Raw genomic sequence first — 26,678 nt, 5'->3', positions numbered from 1 at the left:
AAAATGTCATTTATTCCTGTGATCAAAGCTGAATTTTCAGCATCATTACTGCAGTCTTCAGTGTCACATGATCCTTCAGAAATCATAATATGATGATTTGATGCTCAAAAAAATATTAATTATTATTATCAATGTTGAAAATGTGTACATTTTTTTCAAGATTCTTTGATGAATAGAAAGTTCTAAAGAACTTATTTAAAATATAATCTTTTTCAACATTGTAAATGTCTTTACTGTAACTTTTGATCAATTTAATTCATCCTTGATGAATACAAGTATTTTATTATTTCCCCCCAAAAATAAAATAAAAATTCTTACAGACCTCAAACATTTGAACGGTAGTGTTTAATGTTACAAAAACTTTCTATTTCAGATAAATGCTGTTCTTATGAACTTTTTATTCATCAAAGAATCCTGTAAATAACAGTTTTTACCATTGATTATAATAATAAATGGTTATTCTAATCACATTAGAATGATTTCTGAAGGATCATGTGACACTGAAGACTGGAGTAATGATGATAAAAATTCAGCTTTGATCACAGGAATAAATTACACTGTACAATATATTCACATACAAAACAGCTGTTTTAAATTGTAATAATATTTCACAATATTACAGGTTTTTTTTCAATTTTTAATCAAATAAATACAGCCTTGGTGAGCAGAAGAGACTTCGTTTAAAATCTTACCGATCCAAAACTTATGATGAAAATGCATATGATAAGTCAGGTTTTTGAGAATAAAGCTGATACTGTTTGAATGAAAACGGAAGAAGAATGACACTGCACAGAAGCTAAACACTCCGATGTATCAAGCGTCTTTCTGACAGAGCCGGAGGCAAAGTCTGACATGATTGAATACAGAAAGAGAGAGTGAGAGACGGAGATTAAAGAAACAACATAAACAGATGCTAATCAGATTTTCAACCACTAAGACTAAATATTGCATGAAACGAGCCTGGTAAAAACGAGAAACACACACACGCATACGCACACACACACACACACACACACACACACACACACACACACACACACACACACACACACACACACACACACACACACACACACACACACACACACACACACACACACACACACACACACACACACACACACACACACACACACACACACACACAGAAAACAGTAGCGCTCTGTATGTGCTTCCTCTTTAAGCTGGATCTGTTCTCTATTAAGAGAGGAATGCAATTACACATGAAGAAAGGCAATGCTGAGGATACACTACACTCCATTGGTCTCTAAACAACACACACACATTACGCGGCATGCGTTGCTGACAGATTTGGGGTGTAAACATTTGCAGACACAGCTTTTAAGTGTCTTTTCCTTGTTAATTCGTACTTGGAGCTCAGAGTTTGTGTGAAAGTCTGCGCCAAATGGCCTGGTGTTACTTTGACAAGCTAATGCGTTCATATCTCATCTCTATATGAACATCACAGGCATCCTGACAGCAGCAGAAGCTTGTGAAATTCTGCAAGAGAATTCAATATCGACAAGAAAAAGATTTAGTGTTCGGACCACAAAAAAAAAGATAGTTTGAAGAATGTCGGTAACCAAACAGTTGATGGACCCCATTGACTTCCATAGTAGGAAACAAAATAATATGGAAGTCAATGGGGTCCATCAACTGTTTAGTTGAAACCGATGTCTTCTCCAAAGGTTTTCACCATTTAAATGTTACTAAAAAGTTGAGTTATGGGTTAACGTGTTGCACATGTGTGAATGTTGAACCTGAAGGTCAACTGCTTGCTAACCTGTTATTTACCACATACGCCAGCTCTTTGGAGTCAGACATCTACAGTCATGAGAAAGAGAGACGATGAGGAAAATACAAGTGACTCTGCACAACGGGTGACAGCTGAGAATGTCAAAATTAAAATAATCTGCCGTTTCAGAGACAGGAAATAAAATAAGACCGCGCGACACGTGTTTTGTCGAGTCTGGGTCTTGTGGTAATTACGTGCAGCGCGTCTGCGAGTTATTTAATTATTAGATTGTCATTGTTTCTTTTTCGAAACCTAATTAATTTCTGGATATGCTTCTTGGAAAGAAAAGAGAAGAAGCGTGTTGAATTATTACCTGACAGATACGCTGATTGTCGCACTCGCTGAATTAATTACTATGTGTGTTTTAACTGACAGCTGAATAATGTAGATTGATATAATTGTTTCTTACAAAACTAATAAACCAAGAAAAGTCTTCACGGAAATGCACGGAATGGCATTCGTGATCTGATGGAGGGAGCATGGTAAAGTAATTACATCTTAATCTTTGTGAGTTTATTACATGTAGCATTTGGACACTACAGGACAGAATATAATCGTGATAAATGACACAAATTCAACCACACTATACCATTTTATAGTAAATATTCAGACATAATCTGAAAACAATGGCCTTTCAGAATTGCTGGAAAGGAGTAGTTTGGAATACTTTTCCAACGTTCTCCATTTCTGCACAGTTTATTTAGTCTGCGTGCTTGTTGTGAGAGCATGTGGCCCGCTGACCTGAAGCATATCACAGACACAGACAAACAAACAAGGCATGATAGCACTCAAAATACACAGCCTTATCTGCTGGCTGAGGACACACACCTGTTCGGAGCAGTCTCGGTCGCTGATGCAGTGGTGAATATTTATTTTAATACTTCAAATAACTCACTTGGTTTTACTCTGGGTTTTGGACACTGTATTACAACACATATTACAACACATACACTGTGTTTTTGTGGCCATGTAGCATGGCATTTTCAGAAGAAGCATGAAATACCATGAAAACACCTGAAATCAAGCAGAGTATATGAATATGGTAATCCTTTATATATACATAACAATTTCTAAAAGTTTGGGGTTGGTAAGATTTATTTAATGGTTTTCAAAGAAGTCTCTTCTGCTCACCGAGGCTGCATTTATTTGATCAAAAATATGGTAAAAGAGCATATTTTGAAATATTGTTACTACATAACTGAATATACTATTTTAAGAATAAATAATAATATATAGGTCACCCTGGATCACAAAACCAATTACAAGTAGCACGGGTATATTTGTGGCAATAGCCAACAATACACTGAATGGGTCAAAATTATCGATTTTTCTTTTATGCCAAAAATCATTAGGATATTAAGTAATGATCATGTTCCATGAAGATATTTTGTAAATTTCCTACCGTAAATATATAAAACATTCATTTTTGTGAACATAAATGGACAACTTCAAACAACTTTAAATAACTTCAAAAATATTTTTTGAAAAATATTGTCCTATCCTAACAAACCATACATCAATGGAAAGATTATTTATTCAGCTTTTCCGTGATGTATAAATCTCAATTCCCCAAAAATTGACCCATGTGACTGGTTTTGTGGTCCAGGGTCATATATTTTATTCCTGTGATGTCAAAGCAGAATTTTCATCATCATTACTCCAGTCTTCAGTGTCACATTATCCTTCAGAAATCATTCTAATATGATGATTTGATGCTCAGTAACATTTCTAATCATTATCAATGTTGAAGACTGATACATTAATTTCAGGAATGTTTGGTAAATAGGAAGTTCAACTGATTTGAAACAGAACATTATGCATGTCTTTACTGTCAATTTAGATAAATTAAATCTATCCTTGCTAAAAAAAAAAAAAAAAAGCTTTTAAAAATACTTTTGAAGGATATTATACATTAAATCAGATTTGAATTAAATCATCAATAAAAACACACCGTAGCACTTTCTTTGAAAGAGTACCAGCAAACCAATCAGATGAAAATCCTCAGTCTTGTGATCATTTCCTATCTAATCTTGTGTCGTTTTTTTTACGAATTCGATTCCAGATTTATTGCTTTTGACACAATGTATCTGCTCCGTGACTAAATCTTTTTATTTGTGTGTACCGCCTGAAGGATGATCTTTGTCAGAAGTGTTCTCGTCCTCTCTCCCTCTCTTTATCTCACGATCACAGTTTTGAAATGAAGAGGCCTGAGGGTGAGTAAGTTCTCTTTAGCAGTGCCAGAGCCTCACCTGCCCCGGTCCACCTGCAGCCTCACCTGTCTTTACCTCAGGGCCTCAGCACGGAGCGAAAGAATGAGGCCCACGACGCAGCTCTGGCTTACGCTATCTGCAGGGGGCCTCGCGAGAGAGCTTGTGTGTTTCAGAAAATGGGCCCTGGCATGGAGCTCAACACCTACATCACAGATGCCTATACGATCAGACATTTGAAATAATGCTTTAGATCACCAGAAGTCTCACCTCCCGCGGGGGACGTCAATTTCATCTTTTTTCCAGCGGACGGATGGTTGTGGGTCTCCCTGCACCTGACAGCGAAACTCCACCGCCTCTTCCTCTAGAACCACCTGGTTAATGGGCCGTCGTAGGAACGTGGGTCTCTCTGAAAGACATGCCAATGAAAAAGGACATGAGGGACGCTGAGACCTCATTCGCTTGCTGTGACTCAGCATTGAGTCACCGAACCAGAAGCTCTCACGGAGATTTGTGTTATTGTGTAAGAGTATAATACGCTTTTTTGTGTCCAGTCCCAGCATGTTTTATGACTAACTTGACGACTCAAGCATAATAGAGGAGTTAAACATGACACATTCTCTCATGATGGTAAAATTGGAATCGTTCAAACTTGCTTGTTTACAAAAGCATGTTAAAAATGTTCAGGGCATGATTGAAACATTTTGTGAAAGACTTTTTTTTGTGGTTTGAAATGTCAGAGATCAGAATTAGCACGTACCGAACACAGTGACCTGGGCCGTCTCACTGTCTCTCTCTCCGACCATGTTGGTGCCCACGCAGATGTACATACCAGCGTCGCTCTTCCTCGTGTTGGAGATCATCAGCTTCCCTCCGCGGATCTGAAAGAGAGCACTGGAACGTTACGATCTCTGCAACACCTCATGCGATAAGTTACTCAGACACTATCTTAAGTTAAGTGCTTTGCTCAAGGGCAGAATAGATGTGGTTTATGATTCAACTTTTGCTGGTTTTGAACATGTAGCCTAATCGTCTAGATTCAAGGCCAGATCATTAACCACTATTTCACACCTCAAATATGGCTTTCTTTGTTGCAAAAAATGCTAACACTTTACAATAAGGTTTGTTAACATTAATTAATGCATTAACTTAAGTAAACAAGCAATATATTTTTTACATGCATTAACCTTTGCTACTGTTAGTTAAACATGTTCATGTTATTTCACAGTGCATTAACTAATATTAACAGATAAAATTTTTAAATTTTAACAATGTGTTAGGCAATGTCGAGATTAACATTAACTCAGATTAATAAATGCTGTAGATGGATTGTTCATTGATATATCATTTTAACTATTACAGTTAACTATGGAATAAAAAAAAATTTGAAAATGTAATTGCGACTAATTCCGAAAGTCACAATTCGGACTTTTTTTTCTTGCAATCGCGAGTTTATATCTTGCAATTCTGGCTTCTTTTCTCAGAATTGCGAATATATCACACAGTTCTGACTTTATAACTCGCAAATGCAAGTTATAAAGTCAGAATTGCATGATATAAAGTTGCAATTAACTTTTTTATGATTTATTCAGTGGCAAAAACATGTTTGGTTTTGGTTTTCCTTCAGATTTACAATGTCTTTGCAAAACAAACTAAAACGAAACAAAAAGAAACAAAACGAAACAAAACGAAACAAAATGAAACAAAACAAAAACAAACAAAACAAAACAAAGCGAAAAAAACAACAAAGCGAAACGAAATGAATCCATATAAATAAGTATAAATGTGACAATAAACGTAAATAAATAAATACTTATTTCATGAGTATTTACATATGATTAGTTCCGTTCCTGTCTCCAGTTCTCACCTTGATCCTGTCGTCCTTCTCGTCGATTCTGACTTTGTCTTTCTTCCAGTAGATGGTGGGTTCCGGGTGGCCACGAGGGGGAACACACTCCAAGATGGCCGGCTCTCCAGCGGCCACCACCACGTCCGTAGGGTTCTGTCTGAAATCATCACGTAACACTGAAAGAGAGATAGAGAGAAAGTAACAGATTAGCTCATTATTTAACCATTTTCAAATTTAGTCATGCTTACAATCCCTGAGGCACAAATAAATGTGCTTTTGTTGCTGAAACAGATGCCATTCAATTAAGCCCTTAAAATGCTAACACACTCCAGCAGTGTTCAAATGTTAGCTCACGTTCAACAGGGATGCAGAGAGAAACACCTGTTTAAAAGTGATGTCCACTCGGCCTAACTTAAGGTCACATGAACGACAGACGCAGTAAATCACGCTGTGTGTGAAGCCATCAGTCTGCAGGAGGGTGTGTGCGAGTTTTATGCGATGGGGTGACAACAAGGGAAACTTAATTGGACTTAATAGGGTTCCCTATCGAGAAAGGAGAACAAACAGAGAGAGGGAAGAGATATTGTGCCCTCCAGCTCTATGTCAGAAGAACGAACGCACATACAGAGCGGTGGGTGGGCGGGTAAATCCCTGCCAACTAATCAACCATGCTCACCCTTTCATCATGCCAACTACGCCTCTGGCCATGACTAATGTAGCAATAAACTCCACAGCAAAAACATACAAGAGGTCACCTGATTATCAGCAAAGAATAAATGCAATGAATTAATAAACACATCTGTACACATAGTCACATTCATCAACACCGCTTTATTAATAAATAAGGCAGGTAATTATCCTCTAGCACTGACCTGTGAGAGACAGAAGGATGGATTTGTCTTACCGATCATGTGTTAATAGTGAAAAATGCTCTCGTCTTAGTTAAGATTTATGAATTCGATAATGACTTCAAAGTGATTTAATAATAATATGAAAGAGAGCACTCTGACTTGGAAATCTGATTGTGTTTCAAGCTGTTCAAACTCGAACCCTGACCACACATCAGCTGATATGAATGTGCCTCATCTATAATTATTATCATAATAATAATAATTATTATTATAATCACACACACACACACACACACACACACACACACACACATACTTAATAACAATAATAAATATATAAATAAATATTTTGTATATATATATATACATACACACACACACACACACACACACACACACACACACACACACACACACACACACACACACACACACATATATATATATACACACACACACATATATACATATACATATACATACATATATATATATATATATATATATATATATATACACACACACACACACATATATATATATATATATATGAACAAAGCGAAACAAAACAAACAAAACAAAACTACTACTACTACTTGGGGTTGGGGTAATAATTTCCCATAATGCAAAATAAAAAATATTAAATAATAATGATAAACTGCAGTTAATTTTTGCATTTTCTGAGTAGAACATGCCACAAGTAGACTAGGAAGTTGCTAAGGTTTTTGTGAGGTTGTTAATGTGTCGCAATGCAGTTGCTAGGGTGTTTTGGATGGTTGCTATGTTGTTGCTTACTGACCCAGTCAAGATAACCTGGTGTCTTAGATATAGTTCAGGTATAGCTAGATATAGTCCCTTCTTCACTGCAAGTCTGAGGCTTTGTTTTTACCCATTTCATCTCTAGGCAAAACTCTTACTATTACATAATACCTCAGCTCAAGAAACTGCATGATTTAAGATATCATTGAGTAGGTGCACGGAAAGTTACATGCTGAAGTTTAATACTTAGTGTTTTGAATAATGCTGCAAAATAAGACAAAGTGCTGTGTATGTGTGTGTAGTTTTACATTTCTTAACTTCACGACTTTCTCTGGCCTCGGGGCCTATACAGACATTCAATACGCATAATTACATTTTCATCCCTGCAAAAACCTTGACTTTCAGCTTTCTTACATGTCTCTTTCTCCTTCTCTCTCTCTCTTCTCTGGGTGCGATGAGCCTCTCAATCTTCCATCTGATTAATATTTATGTATTGTGTGTCTCCCTCCCCCGCATGCTAGCGAGAGCAGCATCTGTCTGTCAGGCTGGAGGCTAAAGGAGAGGCTTATCTGCCGAATATTCCTTCTCTTCCTCCTGGAGGACGGCTGGTAGGGGCGGAGGGGCTGATTTCGGGCTGCATTGGCAACTTTGCAGTTTTTCTGGCGAGATTTCAAAACTTTCGGAGCAAAGTTAAGGGTTTTGCGGTGGAAAAGTGTAACAGGAGGAGATGCAATGGAGGGAAGCCAAGAGGATCATTAAAAAAAGGACAGATGCTACTTTGTACTTAAGTGTGTTTGGAGTTGTCAGATATAGTCAATGCCAAAGGCAATTAAAGGGCCCGATATCAGAGATCCTTTTTGTCTTTTGTTTTGTTTTTTGGCTACACGTTTGGCAACTAAAAGAAAAATCAAATCTTTGTGACAAAAATTGTAAATGTAAACTCAGATTGTACTATAGCCCAAAAACCTCTCATGTGACTTATGAGAATTAGTTCTAGTTTACAGCTGCAACATTCATTGTTTATATATTGTTGATTAATCATTATACCTTACAAAAATATATAAACTTATCAAAATGTTTGACTCTAAAATGAATGAAGTGAACTGCAAATATATACAAAACTATATATATATATATATATATATATATATATATATATATATATATTATTTATCAAGTTTTACTTTATAAAATAGTTGACTTTAAAAATTATATAAATAAACTCACTTAAACAATGTTTTCTACATGCCTAAAATATTAAAATAAACATTATTAATATAATGTTACAAATATAACATTATATATATATATATATATATATATATATACAGTATATATATATATATATATATATAAATATATATATTACACACACATATATATATAAATTATAACAAATTATTTTAATATAAATTGGCATGACCAACACACAGGCCTGTAGAGTGGATAATATTTTAATTTCTGCATACAAATCTGTTTTGTGTTTACCCATCATGCACTTGTGTTGGTAGCTTGTGTCTGCATCAGAGCCAGCAAAGGTCAGAACACAGTGGGATTACAGCACAGAACTGGCCTAGAGCAATATCACACTTCTACTGCACTTTATAACATCAACATACTGATCGAGAAAAAGAGAGAGAGCGCGAAAAAGAGAACGACTGCGGACAGATGAGTGTTTTCCAAGCATGCTACAAGCAATGATAGCATTTCGTTTGAGTGCCTCTCAAAAGTGTTCACTACAGTTGATGCTGTTTCGATGTGGCTCTCGCATGAAAGAGTGCAAATATGTCACTTTGAGAGAGAAATAGCACTTTCTTTTTCTACTGCACTGCCCTTGGCTCTGTGTGTATACATGCCTATTTGTGTGTGTGTGAGTAAAAGTAATGTGAAAATGTGTCCAGTTCATAGTGGGTAAGAAAGCTGTTACATTTATTTGCAGGGTATATTAGTTCTGTTATGAGCTAGAGCCCCAGTGACCCCTGGAAACCCCATCTACTCAACCTCACACTGCAAATAAAGCCCTACACACACACACACACACACACACACACACACACACACACACACACACACACACACACACACACACACACACACACACACACACACACACACACACACACACACACACACACACACACTTCTTGCCTTCATCAACATCATCATCACCCTACGGACTGAATGCAGCATTAACAGCTGCACAAACATTGCTGCCTCTATCCCACATCCACACGCACATTATTCTCTCTAGAACAATATCCATAGAGAATCTCTGTCGGAGCATTTCTGACTGTCCGTTCAAGTATGAACCCGTTTCTAATGTGATCAAGGACAAAAAGAGTCTGTGTCTGTGTCAAGTACTCAAGTTTTGCTATCTTAGAGATTGTACACCCATATATGACAGTTCATCCATTGTTTACACTGAAAAACTTCCTCAGTATGTTTGTCTTGTTTTCCAGTAAAAATATCTAAACATATCAGTATATATTTATTTGAGAACTTGACTTAAGATTTAAATATCTTCCAGGGGGTTAGAAAAATTACCTTGTTTTTCCTTTGACTTAAGTCTATTTCTCTGATCCCATTGGCAGACATATTTTAATTTTTTTAAGCTTAAAATCATTTAATTTTGATACTTTTATACTGACTTTTATACTACTTTTATAAATACTTTATACTGTTTCTTAAGTTATTTTGTGTCTCAAGTAAATGTATCTTGATTTAAGAATGTTTAGATTTTTGTACTGGAAAACAAGACAAATATACAAGGAAGATTGCAGTTGCATGTGAAAGAGTGTACATTTCTTGTCTTGATGGAATTTTCTATTTTGAGTGAACTATTACTTAAAAAAAGGTCAAATCTGAAGAATTGTGGTGTACAGTGTTGGGGAAAGTTACTTTTAAAAGTAATGTGTAGCAATATTGCATTACTTCCTTAAAAAGAAACTAATAGCGTTACTTAGTTACGTTTTATGGAAAGTAATGTTATGTTACCTTTGATTTCCTTTTTATCATCTGGGCTGGGCTTGCTAGTTTGTATAATAACAAACAAAAAGTTATATTTTTTTGGCAAATGTAAAGGCCCTTTCACACCAAAAGTGAAATGAATAAGCCTCAGACTGAAGGAAATGCACATTTACCCCTGTCCAGTAGAGGGCGCCGCTCAAAAAAACCTTTCAACTTGTGCTGCTGTTCTGGATTTCAGGAGAAGAAAGTTCAACTCTTATTTCAGCAATAAAAAAGAAACACAAATGTGATGTTTATCTAAAGCAATTTTTTCTTATTGGTATGGTTGAATTGAATCGAAGGTCAGCAGCAAAGACATTGGTTAATAAAGTGAGATCAAATACATAAAGTATTACGTAACAGATTTAATTACAGCAGGTTTGTGGTTTACTGTTTTTAATTATTTTGAGGAAATTCCTTTAAAAAGTAACTTAGACATTTTGTTGTAAATTTAAAATGTGTTACTTTACTAGTTACTTGAAAAAAGTAATCTGATTACATAACTCACGTTACGTGTAACAACACTGGTGCTGACCATAAGCAAAACAGTTTAAAAAGGGAATAAATTATGTGTTACTACACATGTAAAAATGGCAAAAGTTTAGGTTTACAAAGTAGCAATTGTAATTAGCTTCATCTTACAATGACAGAAGGACAAATGGAGGTGTATGTACTGGCAACCAAACACCTCTCACCTTCAAAAGCTGCACCTCCAACGTTAGGCTAACAAGACTGCCGAAAGCCAACCCGCTAATGACTTCCGCCCCATGCTAACGCCGCCGACTGGACCCTTGGCTCCGGAACACAAGCTCATCACAAACAATACATTAACTCTAAATGAACCTCCCTGCTCGTTCCTCTGTCCTCTACGTGCACTTTCCAGATTCAATTTGGCCTAATCCCGGGCTTTATGGTAATGTATAGCTCATTAAAATGTTAGCTAAAAACTCATTAAAATTCGCTCAAAGTAATAGCTTCATTAGTGTGATATTGCTGAAAAGCAAAGACAAAATGAAGAAGATGGGGAGAAGGAGAGAGGGATGAGGAGAGAATGGTAAAAAAAAAACTGAACGACTACTTTCTAATCACTTAATTGCGACTGAAAACAGCATGCATTTGCATAATGCACACAGACACTAGGTGGCTAATTTTCACTGTGACTTGGTAATTAAACACCGTTCACAACTATAGACGTTTCAATCCAAAAAATCATTTAAGGAGGCACTTCTGGGTCTGTAAGAGATGCCAAAATGTCTCCATCTTCCTGTGTAAAAATGATACTCTGACCAGCTGCAGAGTGTGGAGCCCTGGTGGGCGCTGATACCGTGGTATTACGTATGTGTCGAAGCACAATCACTGATGAGTATTACAATTCAGTCCATGGTAATCCAAAGAATGAATTAGAGTCTATGAAGACACAAGCTACAGGAAATTACCACCTTTATTTATTGCTATGAGTTTTAAAATGCATTAAACATACAGTTTTCCTATTTTCCAGCTCTGTAAAAATCAAAAATAAAATCAATTAAAGAATAAATAAAATAAATAAATAACAAAAAGATATATACAAAATAATAACAATAATAATAATCAAATCAAATCAAATCAAATCAAAAATCAAAAATCAAAAATCAAAAATAATAAATAATAAATAATAAATAATAAATAATAAATAATAAATAATAAATAAAATAATAGAATAAGATAAATAAAATAAAAACACAAAATAAAAAAATAAATAAAATAAAATAAAATAAAATAAAATAAAATAAAATAAAATAAAATAAAATAAAATAAAATAAAATAAAATAAAATAAAATAAAATAAAATAAAAGTAAAATAATAGCTTCTGGTGCAATACAATAGCTTTGTGTTTCATTGAAAATCACACACACAAACAATTTTTTTTGCTAAACTTCTTTTTTGTGTTCTACGGAAGAAATGCATAGAGTTTCTTAAAAAACAAAACCGGATCTAGAGTAAATAATCACAGAAAATGACATGCTTTACTGGTGAGTAAAGCCCAATTTATACTTCTGCGTCGAACTCACGCCGTAGCTACGTCGTAGGCTGTGTGTAGCGCGCGTACCCTTCGGCGTATCCTGACGTGCAACTCTCCAAAAACGTAACAACGCGTCAATTCTACGCGGACCGCAAGCGCTGTGATTGGTCTGCTAGAACCCCTCCCCCGGGTTTCACACGCTCCCTCTGCATGAGTAACTGCGCGTCAACGCGGACAACGACGCACAAGTATAAATGAAAACCACCGCGTAGCCTACAGCGTAGAGGCTCCGGCGTGGGTCCGACGCAGAAGTATAAATCAGCCTTAATGCTATCTAGACCAGCACTAATCAGCATAAACCAGCTTGGATCAACATGGAAACTCATACTGGTGTTAGCTGGTTTTCCAGCAGGGAACAGCATGATCCACACACACTGCAGATCGTCAGCCACTTCAAAAGCCACCCACACGTTCCAAAGAAAGTTCCAGCAGCCGTACGGTGCGCCTGATCCGCCGTAATGAACAACCGCTGAGTTTTGAAGCCTGAGAAACCTGCTACAGCGAACGCCTGATCAAAAGCCAAACCCTCTCTCTCCTCCGAAAGCTCATCTACTATTTCTACACGCCTCAGACTTCCAAAGGAGAGAGCGAGCGGAAAAAGAGACAAAGATTAATAAAATGAAGGCTGCTCCTAATTCCACAGATATCAAAGATCTCCGTCGCTTGATGAAGGTGGTGAACTTTTCCGTTTGGTCTATTTTTAAGTATCTGAGAAGATGGCTTTCCTGAGATCTCCCTCTGCTCTATCCTTTCTCCTGCTCTTTAATTAGTTTGTCAAGATGTGAAAATGTCACGAGTGCCCTTGGGGAACTCTTTCGTAGAATCAGCTGTGGTCAATTTATACTCATATTTATATATATAGTATATTTCTTTGTGGGCCAGAGGTAATTTTTTAGCAAGGCTGCCTTTTGGATTTTCCATGTCACTTCAGATGAGTGGGGCTGAAATCAATCTCTTTCCCTTTCAAAGCCTCTCTCCATCCCTAAAGGAACAGTTGCAAGAATGTTACAGTCAGACCAATAGCATAAGATAAAAATATGGCCTATTAGCCACGAGTTTAATATGTATGTTTGCATCATGTTTGGATTGTTTTCATGCAATGTGTTTTGTTGGGATTCATTCATGTGGAAGTGATGCACTGTGACGCAAGCTCTGCTGGGTGTGACAGAAGCCAGCTGCATTGTGAAAACACACACACACACACACACACACACACGCACGCACACACACACACACACACACACACACACACACACACACACACACACACACACACGCACGCACACACACACACGCTCAACATTCTGTTGGAGATCTTCTCATTGTTAATAGAAATGATTCTAATTTTAGTGCTTTAAACTTCTGAACTTGACATTGCAGGCTGACCATAGAAAGGTAGAATGAGCCCCACGGCGGAGCTCTGCGAGGAGGCCTAATGCTGGCGTCGCTCAGGCTAACAGTGTCACTGATGTGCAACACGCACGTCTACAATGGGGCTGAAAGGGATTCTGTGTCGTTTGCGCTGATTGCAGTCTTCTACTTTAATGCTTTGCTGCAGTTAATTGAACTGGATGGTGGTTTGTGAAAAGGTGCCTCATATCAACTGTTTCACTCGTTTAATTAAACTCTCTGCTGGAGACGCGACATTAATGTCTCAGTGCTGAGCCTCTGAGTGAGCGTAGACGTGTGTGTGTGTGTGTGTGTGTGTGTGTGTGTGTGTGTGTGTGAGAAAGAGTGTGTGCTTGTGACAATAATGACATAACACCTCAGCTTTGTGTCTGTGTGTAGGTTATTCACTATCTATCAATCCATCTATCTCTCCATCTATCTCTCCATCTATCTATCTATCTATCTATCTATCTATCTATCTATCTATCTATCTATCTATCTATCTATCTATCTATCTATCTATCTATCTATCTATCTACCGTTCTCTCGTTCCATCCATCCATCATTCTATCTGTCGTTCTATCGTTCTCTCATTCCATCCGTCCGTCCGTCCGTCCGTCCGTCCGTCCATCCATCCATCCATCTATCTATCTCTCATTCCTTCCATCTATCTATCTATCTATCTATCTATCTATCTATCTATCTATCTATCTATCTATCTATCTATCTATCTATCTATCTATCTATCTATCTATCCATCTATCTATCTATCTATCTATCTATCTATCTATCTATCTATCTATCTATCTATCTATCTATCGTTCGTTCGTTCGTTCTATTGTTCTATCTATCGTTCTCTCGTTCCATCCATCCATCCATCCGTCATGCTTTCTATTGTTTTCTCTATCTATCTACCTATCTATCTATCTATCTATCTATCTATCGTTCGTTCGTTCGTTCTATCTATCGTTCGTTCTATCTATCGTTCTCTCGTTCCATCCATCCATCCATCCGTCATGCTTTCTATTGTTTTCTCTATCTATCTACCTATCTATCTACCTACCTATCTACCTATCTATCTATCTATCTATCTATCTATCTATCTATCTATCTATCTATCTATCTATCTATCTATCTATCTATCTATTCTATCTATCTATCTATCTATCTATCTATCTATCTATCTATCTATCTATCTATCTATCTATCTATCTATCTATCTATCTATCTATCTATCTATCTATCTATCTGTCCTGATTGCTCTGTGTGTGTCTGTGAAAGGGAGAGAATGTGTGAGTGACCGGGAGAGAGAGAAAAAGAGAGGGAGAAAAAGAGAGGGAGAGAGAGCTAACAGGGGTCTGGTGTTAAATCTAAGTCAGCTCTCACACTGACATTAAAAATGATTTATTGATGGTTTTATGGATCTGAACAGAAGAGGAAGAGTGAAAATTACACTAGATATGCTGATGACCTTTACAGCAGTCTGTGCCATGAATGGATGGAAAGAAACCGGTGTGTGTGTGTGTGTGTGCCTGAAAAAAAAGTCAGTTAGATGGAGAAATGCGATATGTGAACATCCTGAGCATCTTTCTGCAGTCGTCTGTGGTTGAGTTGCATGTGTGCATTGCATCAGCGGACGAGATTCAGCTTAAATGAACCAAACTAAAAGAGAGAAAGAAAACAGACAGTGCGCTCCTAACCCTTTACAGCTGAACACTTGAAATAAATTCACTGGTTCGTTTGCAAACTCAGCATCTTTTCAACATTAGCCACAGCTCATCAAACACACACACACACACACACACACACACACACACACACACACACACACACACACACACACACACACACACACACACACACACACACACACACACACACACAGTGCGAGAGATAAAATGGAAAACAGAAGATCATGATTCCAGTACCAGTATACTGTCTTGTTTTGTATCACATCCAACAAAAAAACCTGAAGTCTTATTGTCAGAAGAGCTTATATAAACCTGCACAACCCTGTACCTCACACACCTGCACATCAAAACACACCTGGTGCCTCCTTAACTGTCTGTCTGCAACCGTTCCTCACAATCCTTAAAGAGATTCGGCCTGCTTTCTGTAGTTAGCATTGGTCTGAACTGTTCAACAATACACATACAAACATGCATGATGACACAAACACACCTTCCACGACACACCGAGTCATGTGTGTGATGCTGTTGCTGTTAATTGCATATAGGCTGTGGGAGGTAATTGTGTTTGCCTGGCTGCCGCAATGCAGTGGGAACGCACATCTTCTGTCGCTTCCAGAGCGACGCTGCCCTTTGTGTGGAGCAGCGCATCTTGTTCCAAAACATGTTTTAGGGAGAACCATCAGTCAGATCTGGCGGAACGGTCTGATTCAGAGTTTAGCTGTGAAACCACCCCCTCCTACAGTGTGTGCCTGGTAGTACGACCACTTATATTGTCATGCAAATACAGCGAGCTACTCTTCACGATCTCCATTACATAATGGCTCAATCAAACCTATTCTTCTGACACTATTCTTAATGCACTTTCCTGGGAATATTCTGAACAATTCATCAGTGCACATTATTATAAAGAAAAAAATGCACATGATCCAATCAACTACAAATACTTTCCCATTGTCATTAAGCCACAACCCAATTTATTTATTGAGCAAATTTATTTCTAAAACTAGTTGACACACTTTACTTAACACACACTCAACACTATTTTTTATTTCACTAACACTGATCAATAAACAGTATTATAAGGTTATTAAAAAGCAGTTCCAAACTAGTTTGTGTTAATACAATGAAGTTAGTAAGTTGGAATGAGTGACCATAGTCATTAAAATATAGAATTGGTGGTATTTTGGGTTAAGGTGCATACACAATGATAAAGTGAACTGTTAATAAACCATATGGACACTGATCCTGATCAACATAATCCACTTCCGTAATTTATTGGTACTTTTTTTTGGTCATTTTAGTGATTGACAACGCACTACAACGTTGCTTGCTGGTAATTTTAACTACAAAACATGTTCTGTGTGAACCGTCCCTAACAAGTTACGAAAATCACGTTAGAATAATGAAACCTACATATAGTCTGACATCATCTCATCTGAAAGAAGATAATGAATCAGGACAGCGTGAGACGCAGGTCAGTGTAACGAAAAAAAAACAAAAAACTTTAACTTTATAACTTTACATTATAACTTAACTCATGCACGAGATGCTGTAAAAGACACGAGCTCCACGGTCAAACACGTCCGCCCAGCACTTTCACATAGAAGTATCTGCAGAACAGTCAACAGCTTTCACACGTCTTAAAAAAAAAAAAAAAATAAAAAAAAAAAAAAATTAAGAATTACGTTTTTGTTGTTTCTTTAACTACACACTCTGTGACCCACTCAAAACATTCTTAAGACCCACTTTTGTGTTGCAACCTATCGGTTGTAGAAGAGTTAGGGTTAGGGTCTATACAAATATTCCACTGTTAGTGTTTTCTAGCACATAATAAACAGAGGTTGGTCACTTTAAATGTCAATTAGACTGTCTAAGTGAGTGATTCTTGACCAGAAAAAGCTAAACTGTTAACCGGACTTTATCATTTAGGCAAACGTGAGACGTTTATCATGCCAATTCATCCCATCTTAAGTGATTATTGTAGCTGGAGATGGAGATGGAAAACTATCAGAGCAACTCTACCATTCCAATGAGACAGATCAGCACATTTTCAGCAACCATACAACTGAGAACTTCCTGCTGAGTCAATTTCCAGAGCTCTTCTGAATCCACACGGCTTTTCCTCATTTTCAGATTCCACATTGTAATTAAATGGCAGAGCAAGTTCAGTTAGTGACCTCATATAGAATGCTATTAACAGCCACTGAAATAAAACCACCACATCAATACTAATCTACCCACTGTTAGCGTTAATTCAATAAAGCCAGAGTCTGAAACCTGATGACGATAAGGAGCGTGTGAGTTTTTCCTGCTTTGGACGTTACATATTTCAGAATCTGTGAAGACGAGGGGAGAGTAAACGACAAAACGTGAGCTGTAGAGGTTACCACAGCTGAGACTGATAGATCCGTCTCTCGTAATCTGCTGACGATGGTCTGTTATTTAGCATCATTACTTTTCATCATCGTCTCATTCTCTTCCAGCGCTAATGACCTCTATGACTGCGGCTGACAGATTGAGCGTCCACTCATAAGAAAAGGAGATTGGGTGAGAAAAATCGAAGAGCCTTTCTGTGGTTAATGTGAAAAGTTTAATTTTTTTTTCCATTTTCAATATTTTTTTTCTTCACATTTGTAATAAAATTTTGTTTGTAGAATTTTTTTATAGATTAGTGAAACACAACTGATAAAACAAAGGACTAAATATTAAAATAGAATAATAATTATACTTAATATTATAATTATAACTATTTAAATATATATATATATATATATATATATATATATATATATATATATATATATATATATATATTATAATAAATAATTATAATTATTATTGATATAATTATATACATTAGAATATATATATATATATATATATATATATATATATATATATATATATATTCTTATATTCCATATTCTTTATATATATATACTAATTATAATTATTATTGATATAATTATATACATTATATATGTATGTGTATATACACACACACACACACACATATATACTGTATATATATATATATATATATATATATATATATATATATATATATATATATATGTTTATATATATATATATATATATATATTTTTTTTTTATTATATTCTATATTCTTTATATATATATATATATATATATATATATAATTAATATTGGAATTATGATTATTATGAGTAAATATAATGTTAACTAATGAACCTGTGTTACCGAATATATGTGAATTCAGTGTTACCGAATATATATATATATATATATATATATATATATATATATATATATATATATATATATATATATATATATAATGACATGTTAAACATTTTAACTACGGACAATTTCTTTTCTCAAAAAAATGGAGACTTTACTGATGAAGATATGAGATATTGAATATGAAGGCCAAAGGTCAGAGTGTGACCCATGTTGTCTGATTGCTTCCAGGTCATTGGAAGGCCAGTCTGATGTAATGACATTTTAAATTGTCCATTTCAACATCAAAAAGGAGGCCGTCGGGGTGATGTTTAGTGGGGCGATGTTAGAATAAGACAATTTCGTGAGAACGCAGAGAAACAATCACATGATTGTTCGGGCTCGCCAGAACTTTATGAAGGCCTGAGCAGCGCAGTGGGAAAGATAAGTAAAAGACAAAAGAGAGACAAACACACATTAATGCTAGAAAAGAGGAGGAATTGTGTGCGAGCTGTGGGCAACCGGGCCTCTGGTTCCCCAGGGTAATGAATCTCCATTGCTGGACTGCAGGCCGCTGTAAAACCCAATTAGTGTCAGTGTGTTATCTGCTACTCGCAGATATCCAGATAACCCTCAACACGGGGCACCAGAGCGAGAACCGAGCGTTTCTGCAGACAGAGCGACACAGATAAAAAAAACAAAAAAAAACAGCCACCGTTCCACCTCTGACTTCTCATTTCTGAGTGTGTCCCCTCTACAGTTAAGTGGACCTCTCACCACTGCAAATTCATCAGTCAGTGCTGAAATCTCGGAAAAGATTGCAAGAGAAACTCTAAAGCGTTTAATCATATTGAGAAAACGGTTCGGTCAAAGTCAGCAGAATTTCCAATGCTTCAATCAGACGTATCCCGGGACTGTCGGAAAACCGACTCGCATTGCTTCCGCTTCAAATGCCTCGGTTTCTGACGGAAACATGAAAGAGCGAGGGGCGGACGAGTGGCAACCGCTCTCCCTCTACATCTATCTCTTCATCTCTCCGCAGAAGAGAGCATAGCTTCGTCGGAAAAAAGTAGAAGGAGAGAAAGATTTGAAAGAGAAAGGTGTAGCTTTTTTTCCGCATAGCTGCCGTTAGAAGTCAGGTATCAGTGTCAGGATGAGACCTGGAGAATCAAGACGAACCAACACCTCTACAAAAATACTGTTAGCCTTCATCGCCAGGTTCACGAGAAACTAGAAACCTATAAAACGGCTATTTATTGCACTATTGTTTTATATAGAGTAGCAGGAAGAATATATATATATATACTGCTGTTCAAAAGTTTTTGATCTGTACGATTTTTAATGTTTTCAAAATAAGTCTCTTTCGCTCACCAAGGCTGCATTTATTTGATCAAAAACAAAAACAAAACAGTAATATTGTTAAATGTTATTGCAATTTACAATTATCAATGTTGAAAACAGTTATTTACATTTTTATTTCAGGATTCTTTGATGAATATGAAGTTCAAAAGTTTCAGCATTTATCTGAAATAGAAAGCTTTTGCAACATTAAACACTCCCGTTTTTAAGTTTTGGGTCAGTAAGAATTTGTACTTTATTTTTTGGTGGAAAAAAATTTAAGAAATCTTACCGATCAAAAACTTTTGAACGACAGTGTATATATATGACTTCAAATCTGAAAGCTGGTCTTTGTTCCCTGAGGGGGGGAATTGAGCTCTGAATTTCAGTGAAGGGTGGAAGTTGAGATCTATTGTGTTGGCGGAAAAGTCATTTTTCCCGCAATGCCATTTCCCAAAACCATTTTCTTGCATTTGCAAGCCTGTCTAATGTCGTGAATGACTGCACTCAGAGAAAAAAGGGGGATATGAAGTTTGATTTTTCATAACAACCATTTGACTGCGGTAGAAGCGGAACCAACAGCAAAAAATCCATCTCGGAAAAACTGAAGGGTGAAGGAAGGGGGCTTTCGTTAAATTTGGAGATTGCCTCAACCCACCCGTGACTCTTTTACATGGCCCTGCCTCCGTCTCAGCGCGGGCTGCTTCTCGCGGAAGAAAAACATTTAACACGACTTTTAAAAAAAAGAGCTCCGCGGCGTCAATGAAGCGATGAACCAAGTTTAATCAATCTTCAAAGATGGCTATTATTATTCAGGCTCGATTTAGACCGAACAGAGGCCTTACGGTTTTTAGAGCCGGGGCTCTTTTGATAGCCGCTGACCCGAACAAGGCCCCGGTTCTTCCGCTGAATAATTCATTGGGGGGAAAAAAACGGGTCCGGTCTTGGAAAGGACGGCGGTGACATTTTCGAGCTGGTGGGGGGAAGTGAGTGAAGGAGATGAAAAGGAGTCCCAGAAACCTGTGACCCTGTTGTGATGGCTTCCTGACAGCATCCCTGTTAGTATTCTCGGCAGGGGCGGCCAAGGAGGCAGGTAATTGTGACATGTTTTACATCAATACTGTCCCAGAAGAGGCTCCGTCATTCGCCTGGGATGTTCTGTTTCAGCCCACCCCGCTAAACAACAAACCATTACACCGGCTAATTCCGGCTTTGAATTCCAATTCCGATTGAAGTTGCTCAAGTCGTCCGAGAGAGCTCGTGGTTTAAGGCAGATTTGGGGGGGTTTCAAACACTCAGAGATTACCATAATCAGTTCATGGCTGAGGACGTTTTGTAAACGCGGCTGTGATTAATGCCGGCAATTACCTCGGATAAATGCAAATAGGCTGCCTTGCCGCGGTTCCGGACACGAGAGAGAGAGAGAGAGACAGACATCGATCCGGATTACAGCGCGGGAGTTTTTCCAGCCAGATTCCGCAGCTTCTGTAATGGGATATATCCGCATTCATTCACAATCCTTGCTTCCGTCTCATTTATATGGACACCTCTCCATCAATCTCATTTCTGGGATTATAGGAGCAGAAAGACTATTTCAGAAATTTCCATCCCTGCTGAGATAAACTATTCCAGACGCGCGCGCACACACACACGCTCACCCTCTCCGTCAATGCCACGGCCTCTCTTGCCCGATCACTCTGCAGCGAGTCTGCAATTTATTGTCAGGCCAACACGATTCGCCCTCCATTAACAGAATCCACTCAGGCCTGCCTTCAATTAACATGAGGCAATCAATTAGCCAGGGAGCCACAGGAGATGAGCGCGCACGTGTGTGTGTATGTGTGTTTGGAAAGAAAAGGCTCACGTCTGGGCAGTGAAGTGGTCTTAACAGATCATAACTCTCAGCTAGTACCTCCTACACACACTTTTGTGCTTCTGAAGTGTGCCGTTCCTGACTATAAAGCCAATCAATTGAGGAACATTCATAGATGAGCATACGGCCAGTCAAACTTCCTGTTGAACTGCACTCTTTATGCATTAGCTCTCTCCTTCTGACTCTATTTGTCTCTTTCTCACTTCCTGTTAAGCGTGAGTAATAGTCCTAATGCTCCCTGAGACCGATCCAATCAGGATGGTGATTCTTCTCTGAATCATCATTTATATAGGATTGATTAACAACACATTCTTTTCCTATCTATCTATCTATCTATCTATCTATCTATCTATCTATCTATCTATCTATCTATCTATCTATCTATCTATCTATCTATCTATCTATCTATCTATCTATTCACATAAAAAAAAAATACAATGTTTCAGGGTTGTCTCTCAAGTACATGTATCTTGTTTTAAGGCTTTTTAAAAAATCTTTTACAAGCCTAAATAAAACTCATGAAGACTTTTTTTGCAGTGTTGTACCCCAAATATCAAAACTATAAACTTACATTGGAGCTTCTTCTTTTAGATTCCAGATCTGATCCCTCTGGACATTCATAAACCAATTAAATGTGGTGCATCCTGGGAAACTTTTAAACACTATTAAAAGTTCACATGCATGCTTGGACACTTGCTGGCTGCTTTTCCTTCACTATAATGCTCAATCCATTTCTAACTAAATTATATGATAATGTTTACTAAAATAAGCATTATCATACCTGTCCTGTTTGTTGCAGAGACCCATGTGACCTGAAACAGTCTAGGTCACACACGCGCGCACATGCAAACGGTCGATGTGTTCTGCGCCAGCCTGTCAGACGCGATCGATACATCATTCCTCCTGTAACGAGCCCGCGCCTCTCCACCTCTTCCTCTCCTTTTCCATCTCATGATTATTCCTCCTCTCTTACTTCTCCTTCCCGATCGATTCCTCGTTCCATCCCAGGCCGGGTGTAAGGCACACCACAATTAGAGCGCCTTCTAATCTTCCCCTGCTGTCTGTCTCTCGTTCGCTGCCTTCCATTATGTATGATATAAAACCCTCCTCACCAACGCTAATGAAATCAAACAGGATTCAGAGGTATTAAGTCACTTAAACACTCGACAGCGGGGCTGAGAGCAGATCCTGATGGATCTCGATGCAATCCAGATATGCGTCAGTGGACCACACGTGGTAAACTGTGACTCAAATATCTGGATTTTCTCACTGTGCAAATACTCAGCTGTGGCATGTCGCAATATTTATTTACTTGTCTGAATACTGTATATACTTCACAAACTGATGCATACCCGACTCAAACTCATATAGCTAGCATAAGAACCATGGCTCAAGCATGTCTAATGAAATTACTTATGACTACTTTCCTTAACTTAATTTACCTCAACTTAATTTAATTGTTTTCATAGAACACATCTTTGATTTAAGTGTAAATTAAGCATTCACTTCATTACATTTGGTAAAATTTGCTGATAAAAGGTCTTATATTTCACAATTTTGGTTATCAATAATTTTTTTTTTTTTTTTAAGGATGTTTACACATTTGTATTATAAAACGAGACAAAATATTGCTTAAGAAGATTTTGCAGTACATATTAGAACAATGCTCTAAAATGATGACAAGTCTCATCTATATAATTATTGTAGCATATCCTAGAGAAGGGATTTTGTGCTTTGAATGATGCATTAAGGTAATGAATATTAATCCACAAATAACAAGCGCCTTTTTGTCTGTAGATGTTTCCCGCTACAAATGCTTACAATACCCAGATGCCTTCAACATCTGCTGCACCTTTCAGAGGGAAAACACGACAGGGTACTAAATAAAGATACATTCTTTAATTAAATCTTAATCAGAAGAAAAACTAATTTGTCCAAGGAGAGATTCATTTCTATATTACATAAAATAACTGGAAGAGACAAACTGTTGCTAATGAAAGCTAACTTGGTGATGAGCTTCAGTTGTAATAGGATCATATTGACTTAATGGCACTTCCAACTTTGGACCCGTTTGCTATTTTCAACACTTGAGAATATGAAATCATATTTTGTCAAATAATCCATTCCAATAATTAAAGCAGATATGACGAAGGCCCAAAATAGAGTAATTTAGCTCTGTAGCTTCCCATTTTAAGTACAACAGATTTGTTTCAAACAAAGGAATCTCTATTTCCAAGATCTACATTTAAACCAACACCATGTGTTTCTATTATGACAAATATACTCTTGAATGACTGTGATCAAATCAAAGTCTTTGCATGCTTGGATGGATTCCCTATACTCTTTTGATTTGTGAACCTTACTGAGGTACAGTTCATGCTAATGAGACATTTCTCTGACTATCCCTACGGATAATGCAGCTGCCAACATCTGGCAATGCAACTTGCAACAGCACACATGGAACATGGAAAGAACTACCAAGCAAATCAGGAAAGATGAACTAAACCATTTGTTCTGCTTAAAGAGGAGTAGAACAGTATGTAGAAAAGCACACTCACATGAGAACAAGGCTGAACTACCCGATTCATCAAGAACTACCCTACTATATAGTAAGTGGAAATAAGGTATGTGACAAAATAAGTTCTATATCCGAATTCTCATTGTTCATAAAAGAGTAGGCAAAAAGTACCCGGATAAGACTCCATATTAGTGACCTAGAAAAGGGGATTTTGTTCCACGTAGAGCACGTCGCCCCCTGTTGGTGGCGCCGTGTTAAGAGCACGACCATTGTCTCAAACTTAAAACATCAAAATGCATCAAATGACACTCAAATGGCGAAGAAATCAAATCAAGAAATCTCCCTCTATCTCTGTCAGTTCTGTTTGGCTCATTTAACATCTACAACTTCCTTGCACTTCATATGTGATAGTGCTTACAGAGAGGCAGAGGACAGTGACTATTTATTAAGCAACAATCATTTCAATATATTTCTGAGAACTGAAGATTGATGTAGTATGACTCGTGTGATGCTGCTCTCAGCTGAGGAAATCAAGGTCGCAGTAAAACAAAAATATATAAACATAGACAGTAAAAGTGGGAGGAAGCTTTTAAATGTTTAAGCATGGAGGCAAGGGAGCTTTAGACGCTAACTAATGTCTGAGAGAGAGAAAGAGAGAGAGAACCGTCATACACATCTCTCTCTCTCTCTCTTGCTTCTGAGTGGGATTCAGAGTCGTTTTATGGTTCATATGATAAAGCTGGCAGTTAAAAACATAATCATGAGCCAACACTAAAAAAGGTCTATATAGTAAAACATTAAATAAATCTCAATAAAAGATGCCCAAACTTGTAGTAAAGTCTATAGTGAGATGTAAATTTAATATTGACTATAACGGCATCCTTTATAGTGGCACCAAACAGTACAGTAAGAATACGGTTGCTGAAACTTAAAAATGTCTAAATGTCATTGCATTAGATATATTTGTTAGATTTGAGCAAATCTTGCTTTTTTATGGAATAATGCAGTATTTATAATAAACAATTTATCTGTGCACATCATTATTTTTTGTTTTTAAATTGATGTGCCTTCGTAATCTTTCATCAAAGTAACTTCTCCTCCCTCTTGCAGTGACATCTCTTCTCTGATGACATGTTAAGTGGCGTGAGGGCGGGACAACCTGTCACTCACATGATATCGACCAATAGCAAAACACAACCATCCAATCAATTCCCAACGGACAAAAGAAAGTCCCGCTCTACACTTTTTCGTGTTTGAGAAGCCATTTCACTTAGATATACGTCACAATAGGGAAGATATGATTGGCACAGTGTCTGTTTCATGCCAACTTTAAATGATAAAACAATAATTTACTGTTCTAAAAGTACTCAGACATGTTGTGGTTGTGACATTCATCTATTATTATTATTATTATGTTATAATAGTGTGGCAGAAGTGTCCAAATACTTTTTGGGGCCACTGCAGTTCTTTATGCAAAGCAGCATGATTCTCATTTCATGGTACAGCAACCAAAACAATAAAAAACAAACAAAAAAAACAAGGCAAGATGAATTAGTTTGACCAGTGGAGGTCTATAATATATATATGTGTGTTTGAAGAACCAGTTGATCACAGACAGCCTGCCATGTCACGCTGGGTAATCCTTGCAATAACGTCAGTGCTGAGTGAGATGGCACAGCGGAGCGCTATAGACGGCCCTGCTGCATGATGTCTGCACATAAAGAACCCCGGGGCCTCAGGGGCCGCCCTCCAAGAGAACATGTGCACACACACACACACACACACACACACACACACACACACACACACACACACACACACACACACACACACACACACACACACACACACACACACACACACACACACACACACACACACACACACACACACACACACACACACACACACACACACACACACACGCACACTCAAATGTCCATCACAGACATTTGGTCTCGTGCACATCATCATATATAGAGGATCTAGGATATATATATATATATATTAGAATATCATGCACTGATGTATCGTAGGCAATTGGACCAGGAACAAAGTAAACAGGGTCCAATGATTTCATTTTGTTTTTGAATAAATAGTCAACAGGCAGTGACTCACTTTAGATGAATAAACCTCTGA

The 26,678-nt window shown here is 37.3% G+C and overlaps 1 protein-coding gene across 13 annotated transcripts in view; it reads right to left on the bottom strand.

The window, feature by feature from the left end:
* The window catches only part of robo2 (roundabout, axon guidance receptor, homolog 2), a 436,957-nt gene that overhangs the window by 62,147 nt on the left and 348,132 nt on the right, over window positions 1-26,678 (bottom strand). For all 13 annotated transcript variants that reach the window (XM_082180883.1, XM_082180885.1, XM_082180894.1 and 10 more), the window contains 3 exons: window positions 5,870-6,027; window positions 4,763-4,883; window positions 4,273-4,411 (listed from right to left, as the gene is read on the bottom strand). In XM_082180883.1, the coding sequence (XP_082037009.1) occupies window positions 4,273-4,411; window positions 4,763-4,883; window positions 5,870-6,027 (418 nt within the window). The remainder of the gene's footprint in view (window positions 1-4,272; window positions 4,412-4,762; window positions 4,884-5,869; window positions 6,028-26,678) is intronic.

The sequence above is a fragment of the Leuciscus leuciscus genome (assembly GCF_965113295.1).
Source record: "Leuciscus leuciscus genome assembly, chromosome: 9".
Taxonomy (NCBI): Eukaryota; Metazoa; Chordata; class Actinopteri; order Cypriniformes; family Leuciscidae; genus Leuciscus; species Leuciscus leuciscus.
The sequence above is the reverse complement of the archived record's forward strand: the minus strand, read 5'-3'. Positions and strand labels throughout refer to the sequence as shown.